At 36.3% G+C, this 24,250-nt stretch overlaps 1 protein-coding gene across 1 annotated transcript; it reads left to right on the plus strand.

The window, feature by feature from the left end:
- The first annotated feature begins 354 nt into the window (after window positions 1-354).
- Window positions 355-3,141, plus strand: LOC134855123 (heat shock 70 kDa protein homolog). The gene is made up of 2 exons (XM_063871566.1): window positions 355-540; window positions 1,672-3,141. Exons 1-2 carry the CDS (start codon window positions 367-369, stop codon window positions 3,139-3,141), a joined length of 1,644 nt encoding a protein of 547 aa, XP_063727636.1. The 5' UTR covers window positions 355-366.
- The last annotated feature ends 21,109 nt before the right edge of the window (window positions 3,142-24,250 follow it).

Consider the following 24,250-nt stretch of genomic DNA (forward strand, 5'->3'; position numbering starts at 1 on the left):
GGGGGGACGGTTGATCTTGTTTTACAAAATTTCAAGAAAAAAAGTGAAAAAAACGATTTAAATCGATTTAAATTCGATTTGAATCGATTTCATTTTAGGTCAGATATAAGATCCATTCGAATTGATTTAAAATCGACTGAACTCGATTTTTGTAGCGTTGAAATTAAATCGATTTAAAATCGATCAAAGTCGATCTGAACTTTTTCTTTTTGATTAACTTACTTTTTTACATATTAAATCGATTTCAATTTAATCTGCATACTTTTCATACTAAAATCGATCTAAATCAATTTCTGTCAGTGCGTGTGGGGTAGTCACCAGAAAATAAGCTATATTCTTCTATCTTTAGGGTATATACGAGCAGATATGACATCGGAAAGCATCGAAATTGACTTGGGGACGACTGCGTGTTGTGTAGCTGTATACAGGGCAGATGGAAGAGTGGAGGTCATTCCAAATGGTCAGGGCAACTTCATTACCCCCTCGTACGTGGCCTTCAGTGACAACCAGAGACTCATCGGCGAGGAAGCCAAAGCCCAGGTATATCATGTTACCATAAATTATTATCATTTTATGAACGTTTTCCCAAACTTAGCGTACGAAACCAATTTGACGGTCGGAAACAACTTTAAAAAATTTCAATCGAATAATTTTCCCTCGGTCAATCACAGTCGAAACTTTTTTTCTCAGTCGAAGCATCTCTCGGTCGAAGCATCACTTCGAGAAAACCCTAGATCCGCCCCCTGCTTTAGAGTATAATGAGGTTGTCTTCATTTTTGTTAGTGTTGTTGGAAAACGATACATTCCGCACCCTATACACCACTGATTTCATTTTTGCAGAATCGAGCTATAGCCAAAAAAAGGAAAGTTGTCAATTATTTACTAATAATAGCAGGGTAGCTGAACCTAAATTGTCGTTCTTCATCAAAATAACAATCCCTTTTTTCTGGCTGTAAAACAAAATTAGTCAAAAAAGCACGATGCAAGTGAAATATTCGTATTGGTTTCCCCATAACTTTAAAAGAAATCGTCGAGAATACTGGTTTAGCAAGTTATGCATAAAGTATGGGGTCTTACGAATCACGGCTTAGTTTTGCAGTACTTGATTTAAAAGCTGGTATGGCCTTTCTGCATCACTTTTTTCTTATTCTTGAACTTGCAATTTTAAAAGACTAAATACATGAAATACATAATATAATAATAATCATAATAAATTGTTTGCAAATTAGATTCCATTCATTGTAAAAGTTACTACATTTACAAACAAACGAAAACACATTGCGACAACGCCGTGGAACTTTGCAGCCCGTTTTCAGGCGCCTCTGATTCTGCTATGACTTCTGTTATTTTTTAATATCGATAGTTAATCAAAAAATCAAAAAAAAGATTTAATGATTTAATACATGCCCTATGTAGAATTTGAAAGTTGAAAAATATACATAACACAAAAATTATATAATTAAGATTACCTAGTTTGCTCCAGGATACCAAAGAGTTGGCACAAAAATGTCTGCTATTTTTTCGTGAAAACCAACTGTAAGTAACGGAGTGCAAATTTAACCATCGTTTCTGAAGGCATGGCTTCTTCTTGAATTTGAAATGGTGATTGTAGAGAAGACTGAGCTACTGTGTTTCTGTACTAAAACTTAACTTAACCACGTATTCTTTCAGCTGGAGAGGAACATTGAAAACACTCTCTATGACTCAAAACGAATGATCGGAAGAGCGTACGATGATGAACGACTTCAAGCTGTTCGTTCATCTTGGAAGTTCAACACTGTGCAAAAAAACGGTCAGCTATGCTATGATGTGTTGTGCTACGGCAAAAAGGAGGTGTTGACCCCAGTACAAGTCTCCGGAATGATTCTCTCCAGACTCAAAAAGGAAGCAGAAAAATTCTTAGAAACTTCCATTTCGGAAGCAGTCATAACTGTTCCTGCTTACTTCAACAACACTCAGAGAGAAGCTACAGCCCTGGCGGCACAAACTGCAGACTTGAAGGTCCTTCGAATTGTCAATGAGCCTACAGCTGCGGTTTTAGCTCATTGCGACGGTCAAAAATTTGCGACGGGAGATAAAAAGATTCTGGTGTACGATCTTGGAGGGGGGACTTTTGACATAACCATAGCAGAATGCCAGGATGAAATTATAGACGTCCTAGCTACGTCTGGTGATTCATTTCTGGGTGGCAGGGACTTCGATCAAAACATGGCTGAATATTTCGTTAGACATGTAGAAAAACAATGTGGAAAGGGCATAAAGGATAACAAAAGGGCCTTTATTCGACTTCTGCAGGCTTGCAACATATCCAAACATCAACTTTCTTCTGTGACATCAACTACAGTTGTAGTTGACAACCTTTTGAATGGAAAAGACTTCACGTCTAACATCAGTCGAGCCCGATTTGAAGGTCTAAATGAGCACCTGTTCAAAAAGACTCTGGACAGCATCCAAATTGCCCTAATTGATGCCAAACTGCAAAAGGAAGACATCAACGCCGTGTTGATGGTAGGTGGATCCAGTAGAATTTTCAAAATCCGGCAAATGATCCAGGAGTTTTTCCCGGGCACGCCGTTAGTCAATTCGGGAAATCCAGAGGAAACTGTTGCTCGTGGGGCTGCAATTTTAGCCAGTCTCATAAAGGCGCCGTCTGCTCAATTGATGCAAGTTGTACTAATTGATGTGTGCCCTCTCTCACTCGGAGTTCAATCCAAAGACGATGTAATGTCGTTCATCATAAAAAGAAACCGCTCTATTCCGTGCCAAGCGACTAAGGCTTTTCAAACTACTAAAGACAGTCAGCAGTCCATAAAGTTTTCAATTTTTGAAGGAGAACGATCAATTGCTTCACAAAACAATATATTAGGCTCTTTTATACTTGAAGGCATCAAACGCGGTTTTAAAGGACAGTACAAATATGATGTAACCTTCAACGTAGACATTAATGGAATTTTGAACGCGAAAGCTGAAGAGAGGGCGACAGGAAAATGCGAGGGGGTTACAATTAGGCGTGAAAAACATGAACCCGACGAAGTGGAAGCACTTCTTGAAGACGAACAACGATTTGCAAATCAGGACCGAATTGAGATGCGCCGAGTTCAAGCTAAACAAAAACTGGAACAATATCTCTATCAGGTTTGACTTTGCTTCTTGCATTTAAGTTTTTTTTACATTTGCAGAAGCGATTTTCCAAAAAAGGATCTAAGCCATGAATAAGTGTGAAATGATTTCCATTGAAAAAAATAACAAGTCAATCCAACATTTAGAATATAACTTCGAGAATCATCTATTAATTGAGTAAAACTTTGGAATCGGATGTGAATTTTTTTTCATTTTTTCAATTTTTTCATTTTTTTCATTTTTCCATCTTTTGTTTGGCGCCGTCTGCTCAATTGATTCAAGTTGTACTAATTGATGTGTGCCCTCTCTCACTCGGAGTTCAATCCAAAGACCATGTAATGTCGTTCATCATAAAAAGAAACCGCTCTATTCCGTGCCAAGCGACTAAGGCTTTTCAAACTACTAAAGACAGTCAGCAGTCCATAAAGTTTTCACTTTTTGAAGGAGAACGATCAATTGCTTCACAAAATCTTAACTTAGGCTCTTTTATACTTGAAGGCATCAAACGCGGTTTTAAAGGACAGTACAAATATGATGTAACCTTCAACGTAGACATTAATGGAATTTTGAACGCGAAAGCTGAAGAGAGGGCGACAGGAAAATGCGAGGGGGTTACAATTAGGCGTGAAAAACATGAACCCGACGAAGTGGAAGCACTTCTTGAAGACGAACAACGATTTGCAAATCAGGACCGAATTGAGATGCGCCGAGTTCAAGCTAAACAAAAACTGGAACAATATCTCTATCAGGTTTGACTTTGCTTCTTGCATTTAAGTTTTTTTTACATTTGCAGAAGCGATTTTCCAAAAAAGGATCTAAGCCATGAATAAGTGTGAAATGATTTCCATTGAAAAAAATAACAAGTCAATCCAACATTTAGAATATAACTTCGAGAATCATCTATTAATTGAGTAAAACTTTGGAATCGGATGTGAATTTTTTTCATTTTTTCAATTTTTTCATTTTTTTCATTTTTCCATCTTTTGTTTGGCGCCGTCTGCTCAATTGATTCAAGTTGTACTAATTGATGTGTGCCCTCTCTCACTCGGAGTTCAATCCAAAGACCATGTAATGTCGTTCATCATAAAAAGAAACCGCTCTATTCCGTGCCAAGCGACTAAGGCTTTTCAAACTACTAAAGACAGTCAGCAGTCCATAAAGTTTTCACTTTTTGAAGGAGAACGATCAATTGCTTCACAAAATCTTAACTTAGGCTCTTTTATACTTGAAGGCATCAAACGCGGTTTTAAAGGACAGTACAAATTTGATATAACCTTCAACGTAGACGTTAATGGAATTTTGAGCGTGAAAGCTGAAGAGAGGGCGACAGGAAAATGCGAGTGGATTACAATTAGGCGTGAAAAACATGAACGCGGCTAAGTGGAAGCACTTCTTGAAGACATACAACGATTTGCAAATCAGGACCGAATTGAGATGCGCCGACTTCAAGCTAAACAAAAACTGGAACAATATCTCTATCAGGTTTGACTTCGCTTCTTGCATTTAAGTTTTTTTTAATTTGCAGAAGCGATTTTCCAAGAAGGATCTAAGCCATGAATAAGTGTGAAATGACTTCCATTGAAAAAACAAAACAAGTCATTCCAACGTTTAGAATATAACTTTGAGAATCGTCTATTAATTGAGTAAAACTTTGGAATCGGGCGTGCATTTTTTTTTCATTTATTGTTAGTCCAAACAAGTTCTCAAGTGAGCTTTATCCTCTGTAGCAAAAAGATCCTCCAGGGATCTTTAGGGAGCCTAGTTTGGGGGAACGCCTGCCATGGGCCGCCTAAGATCCTTAAATGGGGGCAACAAAACTTTTTGGAGCCAAAAATTGAAATGCTGTGTTTCGCCCACCTATCACCGAAAAAGTGCTCGCATTCTGATTTTAGGATCCAAATTTTTTTTCGTTCTCTCAACTCAAATTTTAATAAACAAAGTCGCAAAATGTTGGTTCCCCGGCGGATTTTAATTTTAGCTATTTCATTTTTTTCTCTTTGCGATACTTTTATTCATATTTTTTCTCTTCTCAAATATTGTCTCAGCCACCACCTTCTTTCTCAAACATTCTTTTCGAACAACACCGAAGTGGTCCATTAGATGGTCGATTTTTTCTTGAAGTCCGTTTCGATCTTGGGAATTACATTGCTCGACTGAGTTTAATTACTCCTGCTGAGATTGTTTAGTGAAACTAGAGGGGCTGTTCATTTTCAAACGAAAAAAATGAGTAGTAATTAAAAGAATTAAGTTAGGCGCGGTAAATGATAGAAATCAAATCTTAAGTAAAGTGAACAAGCGTAAGAAATTTGAATATGAAAAAGTTTTCAATTCTGCGGGCTTTCTTTGCAACAATTACTGCTGAATTGTAATTTTCTCCACTGCACTCTGACCAACTCTTATCGCTCTCCTCTTTGTCCATTTCCTCACGTTTTTCAAAAGAAATATGGGTTTGTGCATTTGGTCTTTCTAAATTTTTTTATAAACCAGCAGCAATATGACAATCAAGCTTTTTTTTACTTCAGCGACGTTGACTAAAGCGTTGCTCGGGCACAGAAAAATCGGACTGCTACGCAATTGCAAATTCAAGCTAACTGAGGTTGGTTCCTCGCATTTTTGATCCTTTTGCAAAATGCCTTTCCAATTTTTTTCTTCAAATTGTTTTTTAGAAACTCATCATATTCAGAAAATGACCAAGCAGTATTGTGGTAATAAGTTCGCTTAAAAGGAATCGCTGGGTATTCAAGGAGGCTAGCGCTATTTTGTTCGTACCTAGTGTTCGTTTTAGCTTTTTCGTGTTTTTTGACTGGATAATAATATTTTTCACAAGAATGAAATTGTTTTAACCTGTCATGGCTAAGAGTTCTTTGAACCGTCCAAGTGATTACTTTTGCTGACTTTTTTGAGAAGCTATCTAGACCAAAAGGACAAAATATAAAAAAACATTCTAAAAATGAATGCCTAATCACCAAAACAATAATGTCTACTTTCTCTATTAGAAAAAAATGCGAAGCAAACATTTACATAGAAACCGCAACTGTTTCGGTAAGTTCTCCTAACAACAAGTAGTTCATGCTAAAACCAAGTTTTTGAATAAGTACTTGTATCAACAAATTTTGCATAATCGTTTTATCTAATTTCTATGACGAACAAATTAAAAAATGATGATTGAGAACACTTACTTTTCATCTAAATGAATAGAACTTCGGCTTCAAACCGACAAAAGCCTCTATTGTTTTCCCTGCCATCTCGTCTTTGAAATCTAGAACTGTCTTCTTGTTAAGGTCACTGTACATTGGCGAGTCTTTTGGGTACTTACTAAAACCGAACTGATTTCCCAGTTTTTTCAAATTTTCGTATACAATCTCAGATTTATGAAGCTGTCAGTGTCTGAGTATAGCAATTCCAGGTTAAAGTTGGTTTGCATTTGAAGATAATGGAACTCAAACATGAACTTCTGGGCCTAGTCTTAAATTATTGGCTTGTCCCAGTGGATTGAACTTGGGCCTATAGCTACAGTGGCCAACAAGCCATCAAACATTTAAAAAGATATTAATGAGCTCTGGCAAAACTCTTGCTTTAATGCTTTTTCGTTGAGACTCCATCGTTTTACCAAAAGCAAAGCTTGCATTAAAATATTAGAAAACAAACGTCTTCTTTGCAGCCATTCAGCTTGTAGAAACTGCAACACACTGCACAAAAATTTTGACAACCTCGTCATACTCATTTTTCCAAGCATTTCATTTTGATCGGTACTCAAGTCCATCAGTTCAATTACTTCTTTAGAGGGCGCTGATGTGTAATCCTTGAAGTAGTCAGGCAGGTCTTCCGAAAACTCCAGATATTATTCGGCGAGGTACCCCCATTCATTGCTTTCTTCGGTCAACATTGATTTCGCTAGGCCTACACTTTCATCGGCAAACGAAAACTTTTACAACGGTAGTGAATAATGCAGCATAATTCCGCCATAGAGGCTATTAGCGTCGAAATTATTGATATACGATGAGTCTCCGTTTCTATCATAGTCTTCTAAATACTGTTTAAAAACTTTCCATTATTTTTTTTGGCAACTGATGCTTTTCCACCGCGTATCAAATCCTCCACAAACTAGAGGTGGTCCCGCTCAGTGAGCAGTCGAATGTCTGCCAGATTTTCTCTCAAGATCACGTCACAGGCTAGTTTGCTTGCGGTGTAGTAGTGTGCGCAGTCGAGCCCGTACGTAATATAACATTCCAAATGAAATTCTTCAAAAAACCGAAGGTAGTAGTAGAACATCTGTAGCAAGGTATAGATCGTGATACTCGAAGGGCAACGGAACTCGCTAAAAAACCTCTTGGAACGATTATACTCGATTTCGTTGACGCTTACTTCCCCACCAGTGAGACTGTATTTCCATAACCTTAGGGCAGGCAATAGTGACTCATTGAACTTATCAAAGCTATTAATGTAACTTTAGGAATACAACCCTTCTCTTTCAAGAGTTAAATTTTTTTCTGAAGAATATCCTTTTTGAAGATGTTTACCAATACTCGAACATTTTGAATTTTTCCATTTGTGTTTTTGAACCTTTTTATCCACATTGATATTTTCAGTAACTGGGTACTACAGAGAACAAATTTATCGGATTGCTTTCCCTAATGTTCGAAAGATGCAGCGAAGATTATACTTTGCTAATTTGTGTGGAATGCAGTTCGTAGTCTTACGGTTGATGTTGCACCTGCTATGAGCCCAGCCTAGAGACTTGTTTGAACAGTGACAGTGATCCAACACTTTCTCTTGTGCTTCCTCCTAATTCTGCTCGCAAATCTAGCATTCAGTCCAAATTTCCTGGTCTGCTGTTTTTTCGTAACTCCTTTTTTCGACAATAGTAACTCCTTTTTTCGACATAGGTTTCCTTTGCTAAAGTTTCTAGGCTGAGTAGCAATTTTTCCTTGCTATCCAACCCTCGTTTTGCTCGAGCTTGATGCTTTTACCTCAAGCTCGAGCAAAACGAGAAGATGTTCAGCAATAGGTTCATTTCGGTTGAGTTTTCGGTTGAAAATAACGGCTTAAGTTTCTTTTTTCGGTTATACTTGTCTTTCTTTTTAAGGTAAAGAAAGACTAGGTAAGGTAAAGAAAAACTTCAACCGTAAAGATTAACGGTTGAAGATTGTTTTTTTTTTCGGTTATACTGGTCTTTTTTTTGAGGTAAAATTTTACATCAACTAATTCTCTACCGTTTTTTAGGTTCCTGTATGTGGTATTCACGTCAATTCTTGTTTTAACTCCTTTTACACTTCAAAGTCGTTTGGTTTAAAATGACTAATTCAACCCTAGTAGAAGCGGGAAATAAAAAAAAGGCTAGCAGCTCGATCATAAAATTTAGAAGGAAAATGTTGCTGAATATAATACAATTACTTTTAATGTTACATTGGTTTTCAGTCAACGTATGCATGCCTGTATCTATGTATGTGTAGGTGTATTCATGTTGATGTGTTTGTATGTGTTTAGCTGAATAAATGGTTCCTTTCTAAGAATAATCAGTGTTCTTTGAAACATTACATATCAAATCCTTCAAACTTTTGAGGTATGGCAATTTGGTTAAGCGGGCAATATATTACCCGGCGTTGCTCGTCACTACGATCCTCGGGAACGCCTCCCACCGGTAAAGTCATTAAAGAAATCAAGTTGTGTTTTTTGTACAGCTTTTGATTTTCATTCTACACATTTTGAGTTTCAATTTTGGTTGAAAAAATTTTCGGAAAACAATTTGTTGCTCTAAATCCGATGAAGACACTCTCAATCAATTTCTTATGATCTCCTGAGTCTAGTTAGATCCATATTCAGTTTTCAAAAAAAAAAGGTTTTTACCAAAAATATTTCATTTTATACGTGAAAGGTGTTTATAAATGAGATAGAAATCATTAAGAATGGCCGCAAACACTCTCACATTAAGAGTCCTGGTTAACCCCACTAGGCACGAAGAAGATTGAGAGATAGAGAGAGAGAGAGAGAGAGAGAGAGAGAGAGCGTAGAGTGTTTAGAAAAGCCAAAATATGCTTGGACATCCGGCTTGAAAATGTACGGGCTTTTCATATTTAGCGTTAATTTGAAATATAAAGCAGTCAATATCCTGAAAAAGAAAATGAAAATGGGGTCATCGGCAAAAAACTGAAATTTTTTTTCTTTCTCGCTCTCTCTCTCTCTCTCCTCTCATCAAATAAAAATTCAATTTTGATTCAATAAATTTTTAAACGTTTTCATAGGAATTTTCTATAGAAAAAAAACATATTTTCTTTTTACGGCTAACCGTCGTGATACATAGAAACTTAATCCAGCGGGAAAGTCGTAATATACTTACCTTTTGTTATCTAGTTTTTTTGTCTGTTGGCTGTTTGAACAAATAAAAAACTGAATTTATTATTGCTATTTTTAGCTTTTTAAAACACAATCGAGATAAAAAGACCAAATTCAAAACACAGTCAAAAGTTGAGAAAGAAAAAGAAAGCCAACAATATACAGACAGGTTAAAACAAACGATATTATTTTAATAATTATTTATATGAACGCCAAATTTACCTCAAAAAACTCGAAACTTGTTTGAGTTTTTTCAAAACCCTTGAAATAGTAGTTTATGTTTCTTGGGCGCATGCATCAACTAGCGGCATCTCTGATAGCAGTTTGGAGTCGTGAGATCTGCGTCAAACTGTTGCTCTGATCGGGCTAGTTGGAGTTGCGGGGTACATATGTGTCGTTTCGATTCCTTGTACAGTTGAATCAACAGGAAACAAGATCGCAGTTTCGATATCCCGTAATGACTTGCGTTCCGCATAGTAACTAAGGCACCCTTCCTGGTTCTTGTAAATAGGAATCGTGTCGCATTCGTATCGAAACAGGACCTTCCGGGGTGATTGCTCAAAAAAAGTCATATCCTTGATGTCTGTCTATTCGATTGCAGGATACGACTCGTTCACTGTTGAGCCCTCAAACAAGAATAAGATTTTTTTTGGTCCATTCTTGTTACTCTTGATCATTGTTCGCGGAGCCAGGTCATTGAATAGTGATGGTTTTCTCTTGTGTTTGTTGAAAATTTGCTATTGTTCTCTCAAGTATGTCTGATGAACCATAGTTTTCTCTTCGTCAGACGCGGAAATACTTTGTAAAGGACTGGTCATTTTTCAAAATTTTGATTTCTCTCAGGTTGTAGTTTCGACTGGTTTGCTTGAAATTTTGAGTGATTGAGAGCGTACAGCAAGCAATTGCTCGGTTGTGGGTGGTGTATGAATAGTAAAAATGTGCCTTTGGACTTTGAAACCATTTTCTGATCGTTTGAATGAAAACTGTGTCTTAAAATTTTGAAGATATATGATTCAAAGAAACCAACTGGCGCCTTTTTTTGATGTTCCTAAGACAAAGCGACCTAAAAATTACGCTTCAATGGGGTTAAATGTGTGCCACCAGGGCAATTTCTTGAAAGTTTATGACCTAATAAAGGTTTACCAGACAAAATGACATATGTAACTGAAGCAATTAAAAGTTTAACGACAAAAAGAATAAAATTTATCCACTGAAGCTTAACGCATACCATAAAAACTAATTAGCAAGATTTAGCTATCCGCTAGCTGAATCGGTCTGAAGTTGTCTCTTACATAAATTAGTTGATTTAACTCACCGCTGTGTACACGCTTGAAAGTGATTCTGACCTGTTCGATTTTTGTGATATTTCTTCGGAAAAAAACTTACAGTCGGAGTTGGAGCATAAACAATTGATGAAACGTATAACTATATCGCAAAAATACTGTACAAAAAATAGGGAGGAATTGTTCAAATTTGATCAATCAGTTACTCTAACAACAAACGAGTTTGATTGCCAGGCTAAAAAAATATTCAAAACTTTAAAAATGGTCAAAGTACCAACTGATGAAAAGAATACGAACTCCACCACAGGAAACGATGGACTTCAAAAATGACGATACAGATGAAGACGATCGGTTTACCCCGAACTGTACCGTAACAGTGGAAACGGTGATGATGAAGAAGGTTAATCTAACAAAAAATTTCGAGTAGCTTGAGTATTTTGGGTAAACCGGTTTTAAATATTCAACAGATTGGTTGAAGCAACGTACGAGCAATCGCCTGAATATTTTAAACAATTTCCTAAAACATTTAGATGCTTATTCTGGACAAAGAACCCAACGTCTCTGAACTTCCTCATACCAAGTGTGCGTTTGCATTCAATTCAATTCAGTGCAGTTTTTGTTCTGAAAATTTTGAGAATGGCACCAAATTTCCATATTCTCCTCGAAGTCAGAAAAGAATGCTTCGAAGCAGTTCACGAGATGACTTAAAATTTTTTTATCGTACTTTGTCTTCTCCCTACATTTGAATGTTTGATCATGCAGCAAATATCATCAATCAGGACCACTGATGGAGAAGGAAAGTTTAAAACTGTACCATGTGCTGCAGAGTAGATAACTTTTTCTCGTTCATTTGTTACGTGTGTCACCTCTGTTTTTTGAAATTGTAATTTTGCGGTGTTCTTTGACGCTTGTTTCGGTGTTTTTTTCGGGGTTGCTATATCTATTGATTCGGGTGCTGCTTGAACAAGTAGTTTTTTTTCCAATAAGTTTTGCTGCTGACACTATGAAATTCCGAGCTAATGGAGCGCAAATTGCCCAATACCCATAGCAAGAGCGACGAATCCCCATCCCGCTGTCCATGATGTCCCGAGAAATGTGGCATGGTGGCTTAATCATGGTAGTACGCCTCCATGTTCCTTCAAAACAATTTTTTTCCTCTGTCCGCAAATGATACAAGTCCACGGATTTTGTTCAAAATTTCACTGAAATGCTCTGAATGTTATTCACGAGGAAATTCTGTAATCCAAATGGCTGAAAACCGTGCGATGATTTGGTTCGATGCTACAAGCGTAACCGTTTTTCACTCGTAGATTAGTATCCCTGAAACTTAAGAACGCTGCTTTGGTATTACCCATAATCTGATGATGAATGAGGTCCAAGAAGATAACCATCATTTGAGTGCCCGCAGAGATATCAAGAGGCTAGTAGGAGATGAGATTTTGTGATATAAGAGTGGTATGTTTAGGACTGGATTCTTTATAACCAATAATGTAGCCCGTAACATCCTTTTTATCTTTGAAACCTACGCTGTGGGGAATATGGAATCTCTCCAAGTTTATGCCTTCCGAATAATGCATCCAAATTGAAACACGTTTGGTAATGTGGTCGAAGATTGAACTCAAAATGTCGAGATCAATCTTCTAATTGATTTCGTTGAATAATTTCTCGACTTCATCATATTCACCTTTTGTGGTTTCACCGGTCTATTTTCTGTATGATCTGGATATTTTATCTTTTGAACTAATTAGGTTTGCTTTAACCTTGTCTTTTTTATAGTACACTACATTATTATCTGTTATATTGTTCGCATGAGTGAGAAACGTTTTTTCTGTCAATGCAACTCTCTATTCGCCTTGTAGATCAGTATCTTCGCTCAGCAGATTCTAAAACACGCTAACGAGATTTCAATTAAAATGTTCATTGAAGATGATGACACCAACATAATAGTAAAGAAAATTTTGTCACCGCTGCATTTGCTATCAGAACGCACTTAAACTGTTGATGAGTGCTCTTCCATGAAAGTAGCTCAAATTTTGCCGCCAGAGGTGTATCACATTTCAGTTCTCCTGAAATGGTCCAATTGGTCAATTCAGGATGAAAAAAGTCAAGTGAAGCCTCCTCAGTAGATGTGAGATCAAACGCCACCTTGTGATGATTGTGATAATTAGCCAAATTATTTCCATTACTATTGTTAAAAAAAGTCAAAAGCTTCCAATGTGTTATAGTGTATTTGTTTGTTATCAGTCATTGATACAGGACAACCTGCAATCGGAAGAGCGTTTCGGTAAGCAATTATTTCTTTCAAAAAAAATTTTGATAATCAAACGAGATTGTTCGATTTGTAACCGAGAATGCTAAATTTGTGCTCATTGCCACAATCATTCGACGAACTGTCTCTTTGGCATAACATGTTCTTGTCGCCAGCTTTGTCTACCTGTTGTGGTTAAAAAACGTTCACGGTAAAACCTCAAAATGTTTGTATATTGCTGGTTTTTGTAACAAAATTTTGTCTACCGATGAAAGTGAAGAATCTGTTACCGCCATTTTTTTAGATATAGATGTGCCACGCAGATTTGAACTTTATAATGTTTGTCTTGAAGCTCCGACATAATAACAAAGTCATTCAGAGATCGTTTCAGGAAAAGTCTACTCGTAACATCCCTGATTCGATTATTGTCAGATGATAAGAAATCATATGCAATTTTGCCATTTAGACGGATTGCCCTAAATGCACATTCAATCCGCTAACGATCCGCGACATGTACCGCCCACCCATTAGCATCATGAAGACTTGACGGGTAATCTTCATAATAATAACCTCAAAAAGCAAAAATTGATTGTTGTGCATCATTACCGTGCAAGAATTCACTGTCAACAAAACTTTAGGTGCAAAATTGTCATTAATTGCCGAACTTTTTACTCCATTGAAGGAGGTTGTGCATTCTGAAAAAATGAAAGGAGAATATTGACCAAATATGGAGTGTCTTTTTGTCCTGCTTCTGTTGCATGAGTACGTAGGACATAGCCATTGTTTTGTACGATGCGTGCTCCAGTCTCCAAGCAAGTTCGTTGAACATCGCTAAAAATGTTTCTGTCTCCTGTAAATTCAATTTCGAAGATCGAATCATCAAGTGAGTAAGATGGACCAATTTCTTGAGTTAACGCAGTTTCGAAGGTAGCGATTCAGTAGATTTTTGAATAAATGAAATTGGCCGTGAGTTTCTTCAGTTGGTATTGTATTAAAAATCATTTCTCACTCTGGTGAAAAAAATTGGAACGACTTCTCACTGGAATTCGTTTCTTTCGAATGAGAGCTCCTGGTTTCCTCTTTGTTTTTTGTTGTACAAGATTTTCTTTTTTTATACTACGAGATTTGATAAGACTATCTGCAACTTGTTTTTCATTATAATTTGCGGTGTTCTTCGAGGCTTGTTTTGGTGTTTTCTTCGGAGTTGCTATATCTATTGATTCGGGTGCTTCTTGAACAAGTAGTTTTTTTCCAATAAGTTTTGCTGCTGGTACTTTAAAGTTCAGAGCTAATGGAGCGCAAATTGTCCAATACCCATAGCAAGAACGCCGAATCCCTATCCTGCTGTCTGTACTGTCCCGAGAAGTGTGGAATGGTGGCTTAATTATGGTAGTACGTCTGTATGTTTCTTCAAAACAATTTTTTTCCTCTTTCCACAAATGGTACAAGTCCACGGATTTCTGTTCGAAAGTTTCCTTCAATACTCAGAGATGAGATTTTGTGATATGAGAGTGGTATGGTTAGGACTGGATTCTTTATAACCAATAACGTAGCCCGTAACATCCTTTTTATCTTTGAAACCTAAGCTGTTGGAAATATGGATTCTCTCCAATTTTATGCCTTCCCATTGATGCATCTAAATTGAAACACGTTTGGTAATGGGGTCGAAGATTGAACTCAAAATGTCGAGATCAACATTCTAATTGATTTCGTTGAATAATTTCTCGACTTCATCATATTCACCTTTTGTGGTTTCACCTGTGTCTTTTTCGTATGATCTGGTTATTTTATGTTTTGACGCATTTAGGCTTGCTTTAACCTTGTCTTTTTTTTAGTATACTACATTAGTATCTGTTACATTGTTCGAATGAGTGAGAAACGTTTTTTCTGTCAATGCAAGTCTCTATTCGCTTTGTAGATCAATTTCTTCGCTCAGCAGATTTTAAAACTCGCTAGCGAGATTTCAATGAAAATTTTCATGGAAGCTGATGACACCAACATAATAATAAAGGAATTTTTGTCACCTCTGCATTTGCTGGAAACTTTTTAATTTGATCATTCTTTTTCCAATAATCTGATTAGTTCGGGATCATAAATTTTACCCTCGTTTGGTTCGTTTTCAGCTTCGATAAGATTATAAGTTAGCGGGTTGCTGTGTCAAAACTTTCAAAAACTTCAGCAGTGAAGAATTGTTTATGATCTTATCGAAAACAGATGTCATATTTGCTATTCTCGAAAAAAATCACCAACGAAATCACCAACGTAGAGTTTTGGTCGGCGAACAAGTTTCAAGGATTGTTCCTCTCCTAAGAAAATTAGGGGACTTCCTTTTTTGTCAATTTTATGGTGGCTAAGTTGATGACACGGTTTGTTTTCGATTTTTTTTGTGCGGACAAAAGCTTGAAGCTTATTGATGTAAGAGTAGGTTCATTTGTCCTTAAAATACTTATGAATCAAACTCTTTAGTGATCGAAAAATTTTCTCGGTGAAAGCGGAATTTTTCAATTCTCTCCTGTATAGGTTTAAATGCTTTAATACTCAACTAAATTTACGAAGGACCCCTTCAATTGAACGCCCGCATCTATTCGGTCTATTTTTGGTTGCTTTGTTTTAATCATGCGCTTGAATGCTTCTGCAGCTGAATGGCAAAATTGGTTTTTAATTGCTGTATGCGTAGAAAACGGGACATGCAGTCCACTGCAAGCAAAAGATACCTCATATCTTTGGAAGTTTTGTGTGATTTTATCAAAATAAGCCAGGTCAATTGACCATATTTCGTCTATACGGTACACAATCTTTTTGAGACGTGTTGTTTTGCGACGGAATGAATGTTAAATTGTATATGCAGGCTATGCAGTTATTAAATTTACCAGTTTGATTCGTGAAAATATTGATGCGTCTTTTAATTTCTGTACACTGCCAATTAAGGATGGACCTTTACTTGTAAATTTAGTTTTCAGTGTTCTGATTTCACGACTTTGTCTTCTTTTCTTTTGTTTTAAATCGGGCATTCAGTACGGTTCAGAATCTTCTTCCTCTCTTCAGTCTCAATTGGTTTTTTCTGCTGCTCGTTTGGTTCTAAAAGCTTTTTGAGCTGGAAATTCTCGATGGTTTCTTCGGTGAAAGGATATTGCTGTAGATGTTGAAGGGGATTTTGTGGGAACTCGTTTTTTTTAATTGTTGTTGAGCTTGTTCCTAAGTCTTTGACATAGCCACAAATTTGGCATGCCAGTTCACAGCTAACTGTTTGCCAAGTTTGAGAGCCTTTAAAGCATTATGAAAGCCGGTTGTATACCATTCAAAAAATTGTTGCTTTAAGACCAATTAGAGTTTATCAACATAAAATTCTACATTTTATTTGTTAATTATGACTCGCTCTGGTTTTTTATTAAATTTCAGGTTTTTTTGGCTCGGGTAAACTTGTGTTTTTCCATGAGTTCTAAGTTTAGCATGATACGTTCAGTTGTTAAAGCGTCATTAAGCTCAGCACTTGTTTCCAGTTAACTTTCCGCATCTGCAGTGACAAGGGGAGCTTTTTCTTGTTGATTGTTTTCTGCTGTAGCATTGATAGGTGTATCGGGGGTTGGTATGACTGAAAAAATAGTTGTTGTTGCATTTACGCGTCTTAAACGATTCAAGTACGATAGTTAAAATTTTTATGCTTGATGGAGTTGTCAAGCAAAACTCGCGCTGCTTGAGGTTGTTCTCTAAAATGAATATGCTTCGGAATCAGAGGAAACTCTTGTGCTGTCATTTTTATGCTGTCATCAAACACTTGAGGCAAAAATAAAGTAAATGTCAGATTATACAAAATTCTTGTTTACTCAATATAACAGCTAACTTTTTTCCAAATTCGTTTTTTGACTGATTAAAGTTTTATAACTTTCCTCGACATTATTAGGGTTTGGAATACTAACAGGTAGATTACTGATGACTAAAATCAGCAAATATTCGCAAACAACTGATTTGTGTTTAGTTTTTGATGGTTTTTTGATGGAATAAAGCTCCGTGGTTGACTTGAATTCAACTGTACCATGTGTTGCAGAATAGATACTTTTTTCTCGTTCGTTTGTTACGTGTGTCACATAACCCGTAACATCCTTTTTATCTTTGAAACCTAAGCTGTTGGGAATATGGATTCTCTCCAATTTTAAGTCTTCCCAATAATGCATCTAAATTGAAACACGTTTGGTAATGGGGTCGAAGATTGAACTCAAAATGTCGAGATCAATCTTCTAATTGATTTCGTTGAATAATTTCTCGACTTCATCATATTCACCTTTTGTGGTTTCACCTGTCTCTTTTCTGTATGATCTGGATATTTTGTCTTTTGTTGTTTTGTGCCTTTTTATCAACATACGCCAGGTCAATTGACCATATTTCGTCTATACAGTACACAATCTTTTTGAGACGTGTTGTTTTGCGACGGAATGATTGTTAAATTGTATATGCAGGCTATGCAGTTATTAAATTTACCAGTTTGATTCGTGAAAATATTGATATGTCTTTTAATTTCTGTACACTGCCAATTAAGGATGGACCTTTCCTTGTAAATTTAGTTTTCAGTGTTCTGATTTCACGACTTTGTCTTCTTTTCTTTTGTTTCAAATCGGGCATACCGTACGGTTCAGAATCTTCTTCCTCTCTTTAGTCTCGATTGGTTTTTTCTGCTGCTCGTTCTCTTTTACCATCTGCGACAGTTCTTTTGGTTCTGCGTCTCTCAAAGCTTTTTGAGCTGGAAATTTATGATGATTTCTTCGGTGAAAGGATATTGCTGCAGATGTTGAAGGGGATATTGTGGTAACTCGTTTTTTTATTGTTGTTGAGCTTGTTCCTTTGTCATTGACTGAGCCACAAATTTGGCATGCTTGTTCATAACTAACTGTTCGCCAAGTTTGAGAGCCTTTAAAAACATAATGAAAGCCGGTTGTATACCATAAAAAAATTGTTGCTTTAAGACCAATTAGATTTTTATCAACATAAAATTCTACATTTTATTTGTTAATTATGACTCGCTCTGGTTTTTTATTAAATTTCAGGTTTTTTTTGGCTCGGGTAAACTTGTGTTTTTCCATGAGTTCTACGTTTTGCATGATACGTTCAGTTGTTAAAGCGTCATTAAGCTCAGCACTTGTTTCCAGTTAACTTTCCGCATCTGCAGTGACAAGGAGAGCTTTTTCTTGTTGATTGTTTTCTGCTGTAGCATTGATAGGTGTATCGGGGGTTGGTATGACTGAAAAAATGGTTGTTGTTGCATTTACGCGTCTTAAACGATTCAAGTACGATAGTTAAAATTTTTATGCTTGATGGAGTTGTCAAGCAAAACTCGCGCTGCTTGAGGTTGTTCTCTAAAATGAATATGCTTCGGAATCAGAGGAAACTCTTGTGCTGTCATTTTTATGCTGTCATCAAACACTTGAGGCAAAAATAAAGTATATGTCTGATTATACAAAACTCTTGTTTACTCAATATAACAGCTAACTTTTTTTCCAAATTCGTTTTTTGACTGATTAAAGTTTTATAACTTTCCTCGACATTATTAGGGTTTGGAATACTAACAGGTAGATTACTGTTGACTAAAATCAGCAAATATTCGCAAACAACTGATTTGTGTTTAGTTTTTGATGTGGTTGACTTGAATTCAACTGTACCATGTGTTGCAGAATAGATATTTTTTTCTCGTTCGGTTGTCTCCGTGGTTGACTTGAATTCAACTGTACCATGTGTTGCAGAATAGATATTCTTTTCTCGTTCGGTTGTTACGTGTGTCACCTCTGCTTTTTGAAATTGTAAATTAAAAACTGAAGGGCCAGGAGGTATTTTGTTTGAACAGTATCTGAGACAGTCTGATGTTCGGGATCTGATTCTATAAGTAGATATCCGAAGCTGTCCTTTGTAGCCAGTTCATACGAATTTCAAAAAATTGCGTGCATTAAGTTGCCTGCCTAGATGATCAAGTAGCTGAATATCAAGGGGTGATTTGAATGGAATGATGTCAGATGTGTTCAAATCAATAGTTCGTGAGCATCGGCTTTGATGGAATAAGTTATGTTTAAAATAGATAACATCCAAGCTCTTGTGTCTTCCTGCCGTTGCCAGTTTAACGAATTCCTTATCATTGTAAACTTCTTCGCATGAGTCATCAAACACCGGTAGAATGTTTTCAATATTTCTCAAGCGATAAATTCCATTCCAGGACCACTGATGGAGAGGGAAAGTTTAACTAGCAACCTTGACATTGTTCAAAATGCAACCACCAATTTCAACCACAATTCAACTAGCTAACATAATTCAACAGCTAACTTTTTCCAAATTCGTTTTTTGATTGATTTACGTTTTATAACTTTCTCCAAAATTATTAGGGTTTGGAATACTAACAGGTAGATTACTGTTGACTAAAATCAGCAAACATTCGCAAACAACTGATTTGTGCTTACAATTTGTTGGTTTTTTAAAAAAGCTCCGTGGTTGATTTGAATTCAACTGTACCATGTGCTGCAGAATAGATAACTTTTTCTCGTTCATTTGTTACGTGTATCACCTTTTTTTAAATTGTAAAGTTGTGGTGTTCTTTGAGGCTTCTTTCGGTGTTTTCTTTGGGGTTGCTATATCTATTAATTTGGGTGCTGCTTGAACAAGTAGTTTTTTTCCAATAAGTTCTGCTGTTATTGGAAAAATAATTGGTACTATAAAATTCCGAGCTAATGGAGCGCAAATTGTCCAATACCCATAGCAATAGCGACGAATCCCCATCCCGCTATCTGTACTGTCCCGAGAAGTGTGGCATGGTGGCTTAATCATGGTAGTACGCCTCCATGTTTCTTTAATAAAATTTTTTTCCTCTGTCCGCAAATGATACAAGTCCACGGATTTCTGCTCGAAAGTTCACTGCAATGCTCTGAATGTTATTCACGAGGAGTTTTTGTAATCCAAATGGCTGAAAACCTTGCGATGGTTTGGTTCGATGCTACAAGCGTAACCGTTTTTCACTCGTAGATTAGTATACTGAAACTTATCAACGCTGCTTTGGTATCACCCATAATCTGATGATGAATGATGTCCAAGAAGATAACCATCATTTGAGTGCCCGCAGAGATGTCAACAGGTTAGTAGGAGATGATGTTTTCTGATATGAGAGTAGTATGGTTAGGACTGGATTCTTTATAACCAATAACGTAGCCCGTAACATCCTTTTTATCTTTGTTGGGAATATGGTTTCTGTCCATTTTTATGCCTTCCCATTAATGCATCTAAATTGAAACACGTTTGGTAATGGGGTCGAAGATTAAACTCAATATGTCGAGATCAATCTTCTAATTGATTTCGTTGAATAATTTCTCGACTTCATCATATTCACCTTTTGTGGTTTCACCTGTCTCTTTTCTGTATGATCTGAATATTTTAATTTTTGACGCATTTAGGCTTGCTTTAACTTTGTCTTTTTCATAGTACACTACATTAGTATCTGTTACCTTGTTCGAACGAGTGAGAAACGATTTTTTCTGTCAATGCAACTCTTCATTCGCCTTGTAGATCAATATTTTCGCTCAGGAGACTTTAAAACTCGCTAGCGAGATTTCAATGAAAACTTTCATTGAAGCTTACGACACCAACATAATTGTAAAAGAATTTTTGTCACCTCTGCACTTGCTGAAAACTGTTTAGTTTGCTCCTTCCTTCACGAGTAGAACATCTCATTTAATGTAAACATGTGGAAAATAGTGTAGTCTTTGTTCAAGAGGATCTGCGAAGAAAGTTTGACCACCAGCTTGAGCTGTGCAATTAATAGCCAGTGAGTTCCTGGCTGGTTTGAGTATGATACGTTTTCTATCATACATTTGTTGTCACGTTTCGTTATTGTTCTAAAAGCAGGAGAAATGCCTCTATCTGAATGTTTTAAATGCTTTTATCAATTAATAAGCTCAATAATCATTTTTTTTTCGGATCCAAATCAAGAGGGTGTTTTGAGCTGTTTTTCTATCAGAACGCACTTAAACTGTTGATGCGTGCTCTTCCATGAAAGTAGCTTAAACTTTGCCGCCAGAGGTGTATCACATTTCAGTTCTCCTGACATTGTCCAAATGGTCAATACAGGATGAAAAAAGTCAAGTGAAGCCTCCTGAGTAGATGTGAGATCAAACACCACCTTGTGATGTTTGTGATAATTAGCCAAATTAATTCCATTATTATTGTTAAAAAAGTCTAGAGCTTCCATTGTGTAATAGTGTATTTGTTTGTTATCAGTCATTGATACAGGACAATCTGCAATCGGAAGAGCGTTTCGGTAAGCAATGATTTCTTTCAAAAAAAATTTTTGATAATCAAACGAGATTGTTCGATTTGTAACCGAGAATGGATAGTTAACTTTCTCATGCTTGATGGAGTTGTCAAGCAAAATTTGCGCTGCTTGAGGTTGTTCTCTAAAATATATTTGCTTCGGAATCAGAGGAAACTCTAGTGCTGTCATTTTTATGCTGTCATCAAATACTAGAGGCAAAAACAAAATATATGTCTGATAATACAAAATTCTTGTTTACTCAATATAACAGCTAACTTTTTTCCAAATTCGTTTTTTGATTGATTAAAGTTTAAAAACTTTCTTCGAACTTTTTAGGGTTTGGAATACTAACAGGTAGATTACTGTTGACTACAAGCAGCAAACATTTGATGATTTTTTGAAATTGTAAATTTGCGGTGATCTTTGAGGCTTGTTTCAGTGTTTTCTTCGGGGTTGCTATATCTATTAATTCGGGTGCTGCTTGAACAAATAGTTTTTTTTCCAATAAGTTTTGCTGCTGGTACTATAAAATTCCGAGCTAATGGAGCGCAATTTGCCCAATACCCATAGCAAGAGCGACGAATCCCCATCCCGCTGTCTTTGATGTCCCGAGAAAAATGGCATGGTGGCTTAATCATGGTAGTACGCCTCCATGTTCCTTCAAAACAATTTTTTTCCTCTGTCCGCAAATGACACAAGTCAACGGATTTCTGTTCGAAAGTTCACTGCAATGCTCTGAATGTTATTCACGAGGAGTTTTTGTAATCCAAATGGCTGAAAACCTTGCGATGATTTGGTTCGATGCTACAAGCGTAACCGTTTTTCACTCGTAGATTAGTATCCCTGAAACTTAACAACGCTGCTTTGGTATTACCCATAATCTGATGATGAATGATGTCCAAGAAGATAACCATCATTTGAGTGCCCGCAGAGATGTCAACAGGTTAGTAGGAGATGATATTTTCTGATATGAGAGTGGTATGGTTAGGACTGGATTCTTTATGACCAGAAACGTAGCCCGTAACATCCTTTTTATCTTTGAAACCTAAGCTGTTGGAAATATGGATTCTCTCCAATTTTATGCCTTCCCTTTAATGCATCTAAATTGAAACACGTTTGGTAATGGGGTCGAAGATTGAACTCAAAATGTCGAGATCAATCTTCTAATTGATTTCGTTGAATAATTACTCGACTTCTTCATATTCACCTTTTGTGGTTTTACCTGTCTCTTTTCTGTATGATCTGGATATTTTATCTTTTGAACTAATTAGGTTTGCTTTAACCTTGTCTTTTTTATAGTACACTACATTATTATCTGTTATATTGTTCGAATGAGTGAGAAACGTTTTTTCTGTCAATGCAACTCTCTATTCGCCTTGTAGATCAGTATCTTCGCTCAGCAGATTCTAAAACACGCTAACGAGATTTCAATGAAAATGTTCATTGAAGCTGATGACACCAATATAATAGTAAAGAAATTTTTGTCACCTCTGCATTTGCTGGAAACTTTTTAAATTGATCCTTCCTTTTCAAATACTCTGATTAAATCGGGCTCATAAATTTTACCATCGTTTGGTTCCTTATCAGGTTCGATAAAATTATAAGTTAGCGGGTTGCTGTGTCAAAACTTTCAAAAAAAATTAGCAGTGAAGGATTGTTTATGATCTTATTGAAAACGGATGTCATATTTGCTATTCTTTTGTTTAATGATGCGCTTAAATGCTTCTGCAGCTAAATGGTAAAATTGGTTTTTAGTTGCTCTACCCGTAGATAATGGGACATGCAGTCCACTGCAACCAAAACATACCTCATATCCTTGATGTTTTGTGCAATTTTATCAACATACGCCAGGTCAATTGACCATATTTCGTCTATACAGTACGCAATCTTTTTGAGACGTGTTGTTTTGCGACAGAAGGATTGTTAAATTGTATATGCAGGCTATACAGTTATTAAATTTACCAGTTTGATTCGTGAAAATATTGATGCGTCTTTTAATTTCTGTACACTGCCAATTAAGGATGGACCTTTACTTGTAAATATAGTTTTCAGTGTTCTGATTTCACGACTTTGTCTTCTTTTCTTTTGTTTCAAATCGGGCATTCCGTACGGTTCAGAATCTTCTTCCTCTCTTTAGTCTCGATTGGTTTTTTCTGCTGCTCGTTCTCTTTTACCATCTGCGACAGTTTTTTTGGTTCTGCGTCTCTCAAAGCTTTTTGAGCTGGAAATTTTCGATGATTTCTTCGGTGAAAGGATATTGCTGTGGATTTTGAAGGGGATATTGTGGGAACTCGTTTTTTTATTGTTGTTGAGCTTGTTCCTTTGTCATTGACTGAGCCACAAATTTGGCATGCTTGTTCATAACTACTTTTTCGCCAAGTTTGAGAGCCTTTAAAAACATAATGAAAGCCGGTTGTATACCATAAAAAAATTGTTGCTTTAAGACCAATTAGAACTTTATCAACATAAAATTCTACATTTTATTTGTAAATTATGACTCACTCTGGTTTTTTATTAAATTTCAGGTTTTTTTTTGGCTCGGGTAAACTTGTGTTTTTCCATGAGTTCTAATTTTAGAATGATACGTTCAGTTGTTAACGCGTCATTAAGCTCAGCACTTGTTTCCAGTTAACTTTCCGCATCTGCAGTGACAAGTTGAGCTTTTTTTTGTTGATTGTTTTCTGCTGTAGCATTGATAGGTGTATCGGGGGTTGGTATGACTAAAAGAATAGTTGTTGTTGCATTTACGCGTCTTAAACGATTCAAGTACGATAGTTAAATTTTTTATGCTTGATGGAGTTGTCAAGCAAAATTTGCGCTGATTGAGGTTTTTCTCTAAATTAAATATGCTTCGGAATCAAAAGAAACTCTTGTGCTGTCATTTTTATGCTGTCATCGAAATTTTGAGGCAAAAACAAAGTATATGTCTGAATATACAAAACTCTTGTTTTCTAAATATAACAGCTAACGTTTTTCCAAATTCTTTTT

The sequence above is a fragment of the Symsagittifera roscoffensis genome, chromosome 1 (assembly GCF_963678635.1).
Source record: "Symsagittifera roscoffensis chromosome 1, txSymRosc1.1, whole genome shotgun sequence".
Classification (NCBI taxonomy): domain Eukaryota; kingdom Metazoa; phylum Xenacoelomorpha; order Acoela; family Convolutidae; genus Symsagittifera; species Symsagittifera roscoffensis.

Coding starts and splice junctions, on each gene's coding strand:
- LOC134855123 (XM_063871566.1), top strand. CDS start 367: ATGACATCGGAAAGCATCGAAATTGACTTGGGGACGACTGCGTGTTGT. Junction 541..1,671: donor GCGAGGAAGCCAAAGCCCAG/GTATATCATGTT, acceptor GTATTCTTTCAG/CTGGAGAGGAACATTGAAAA.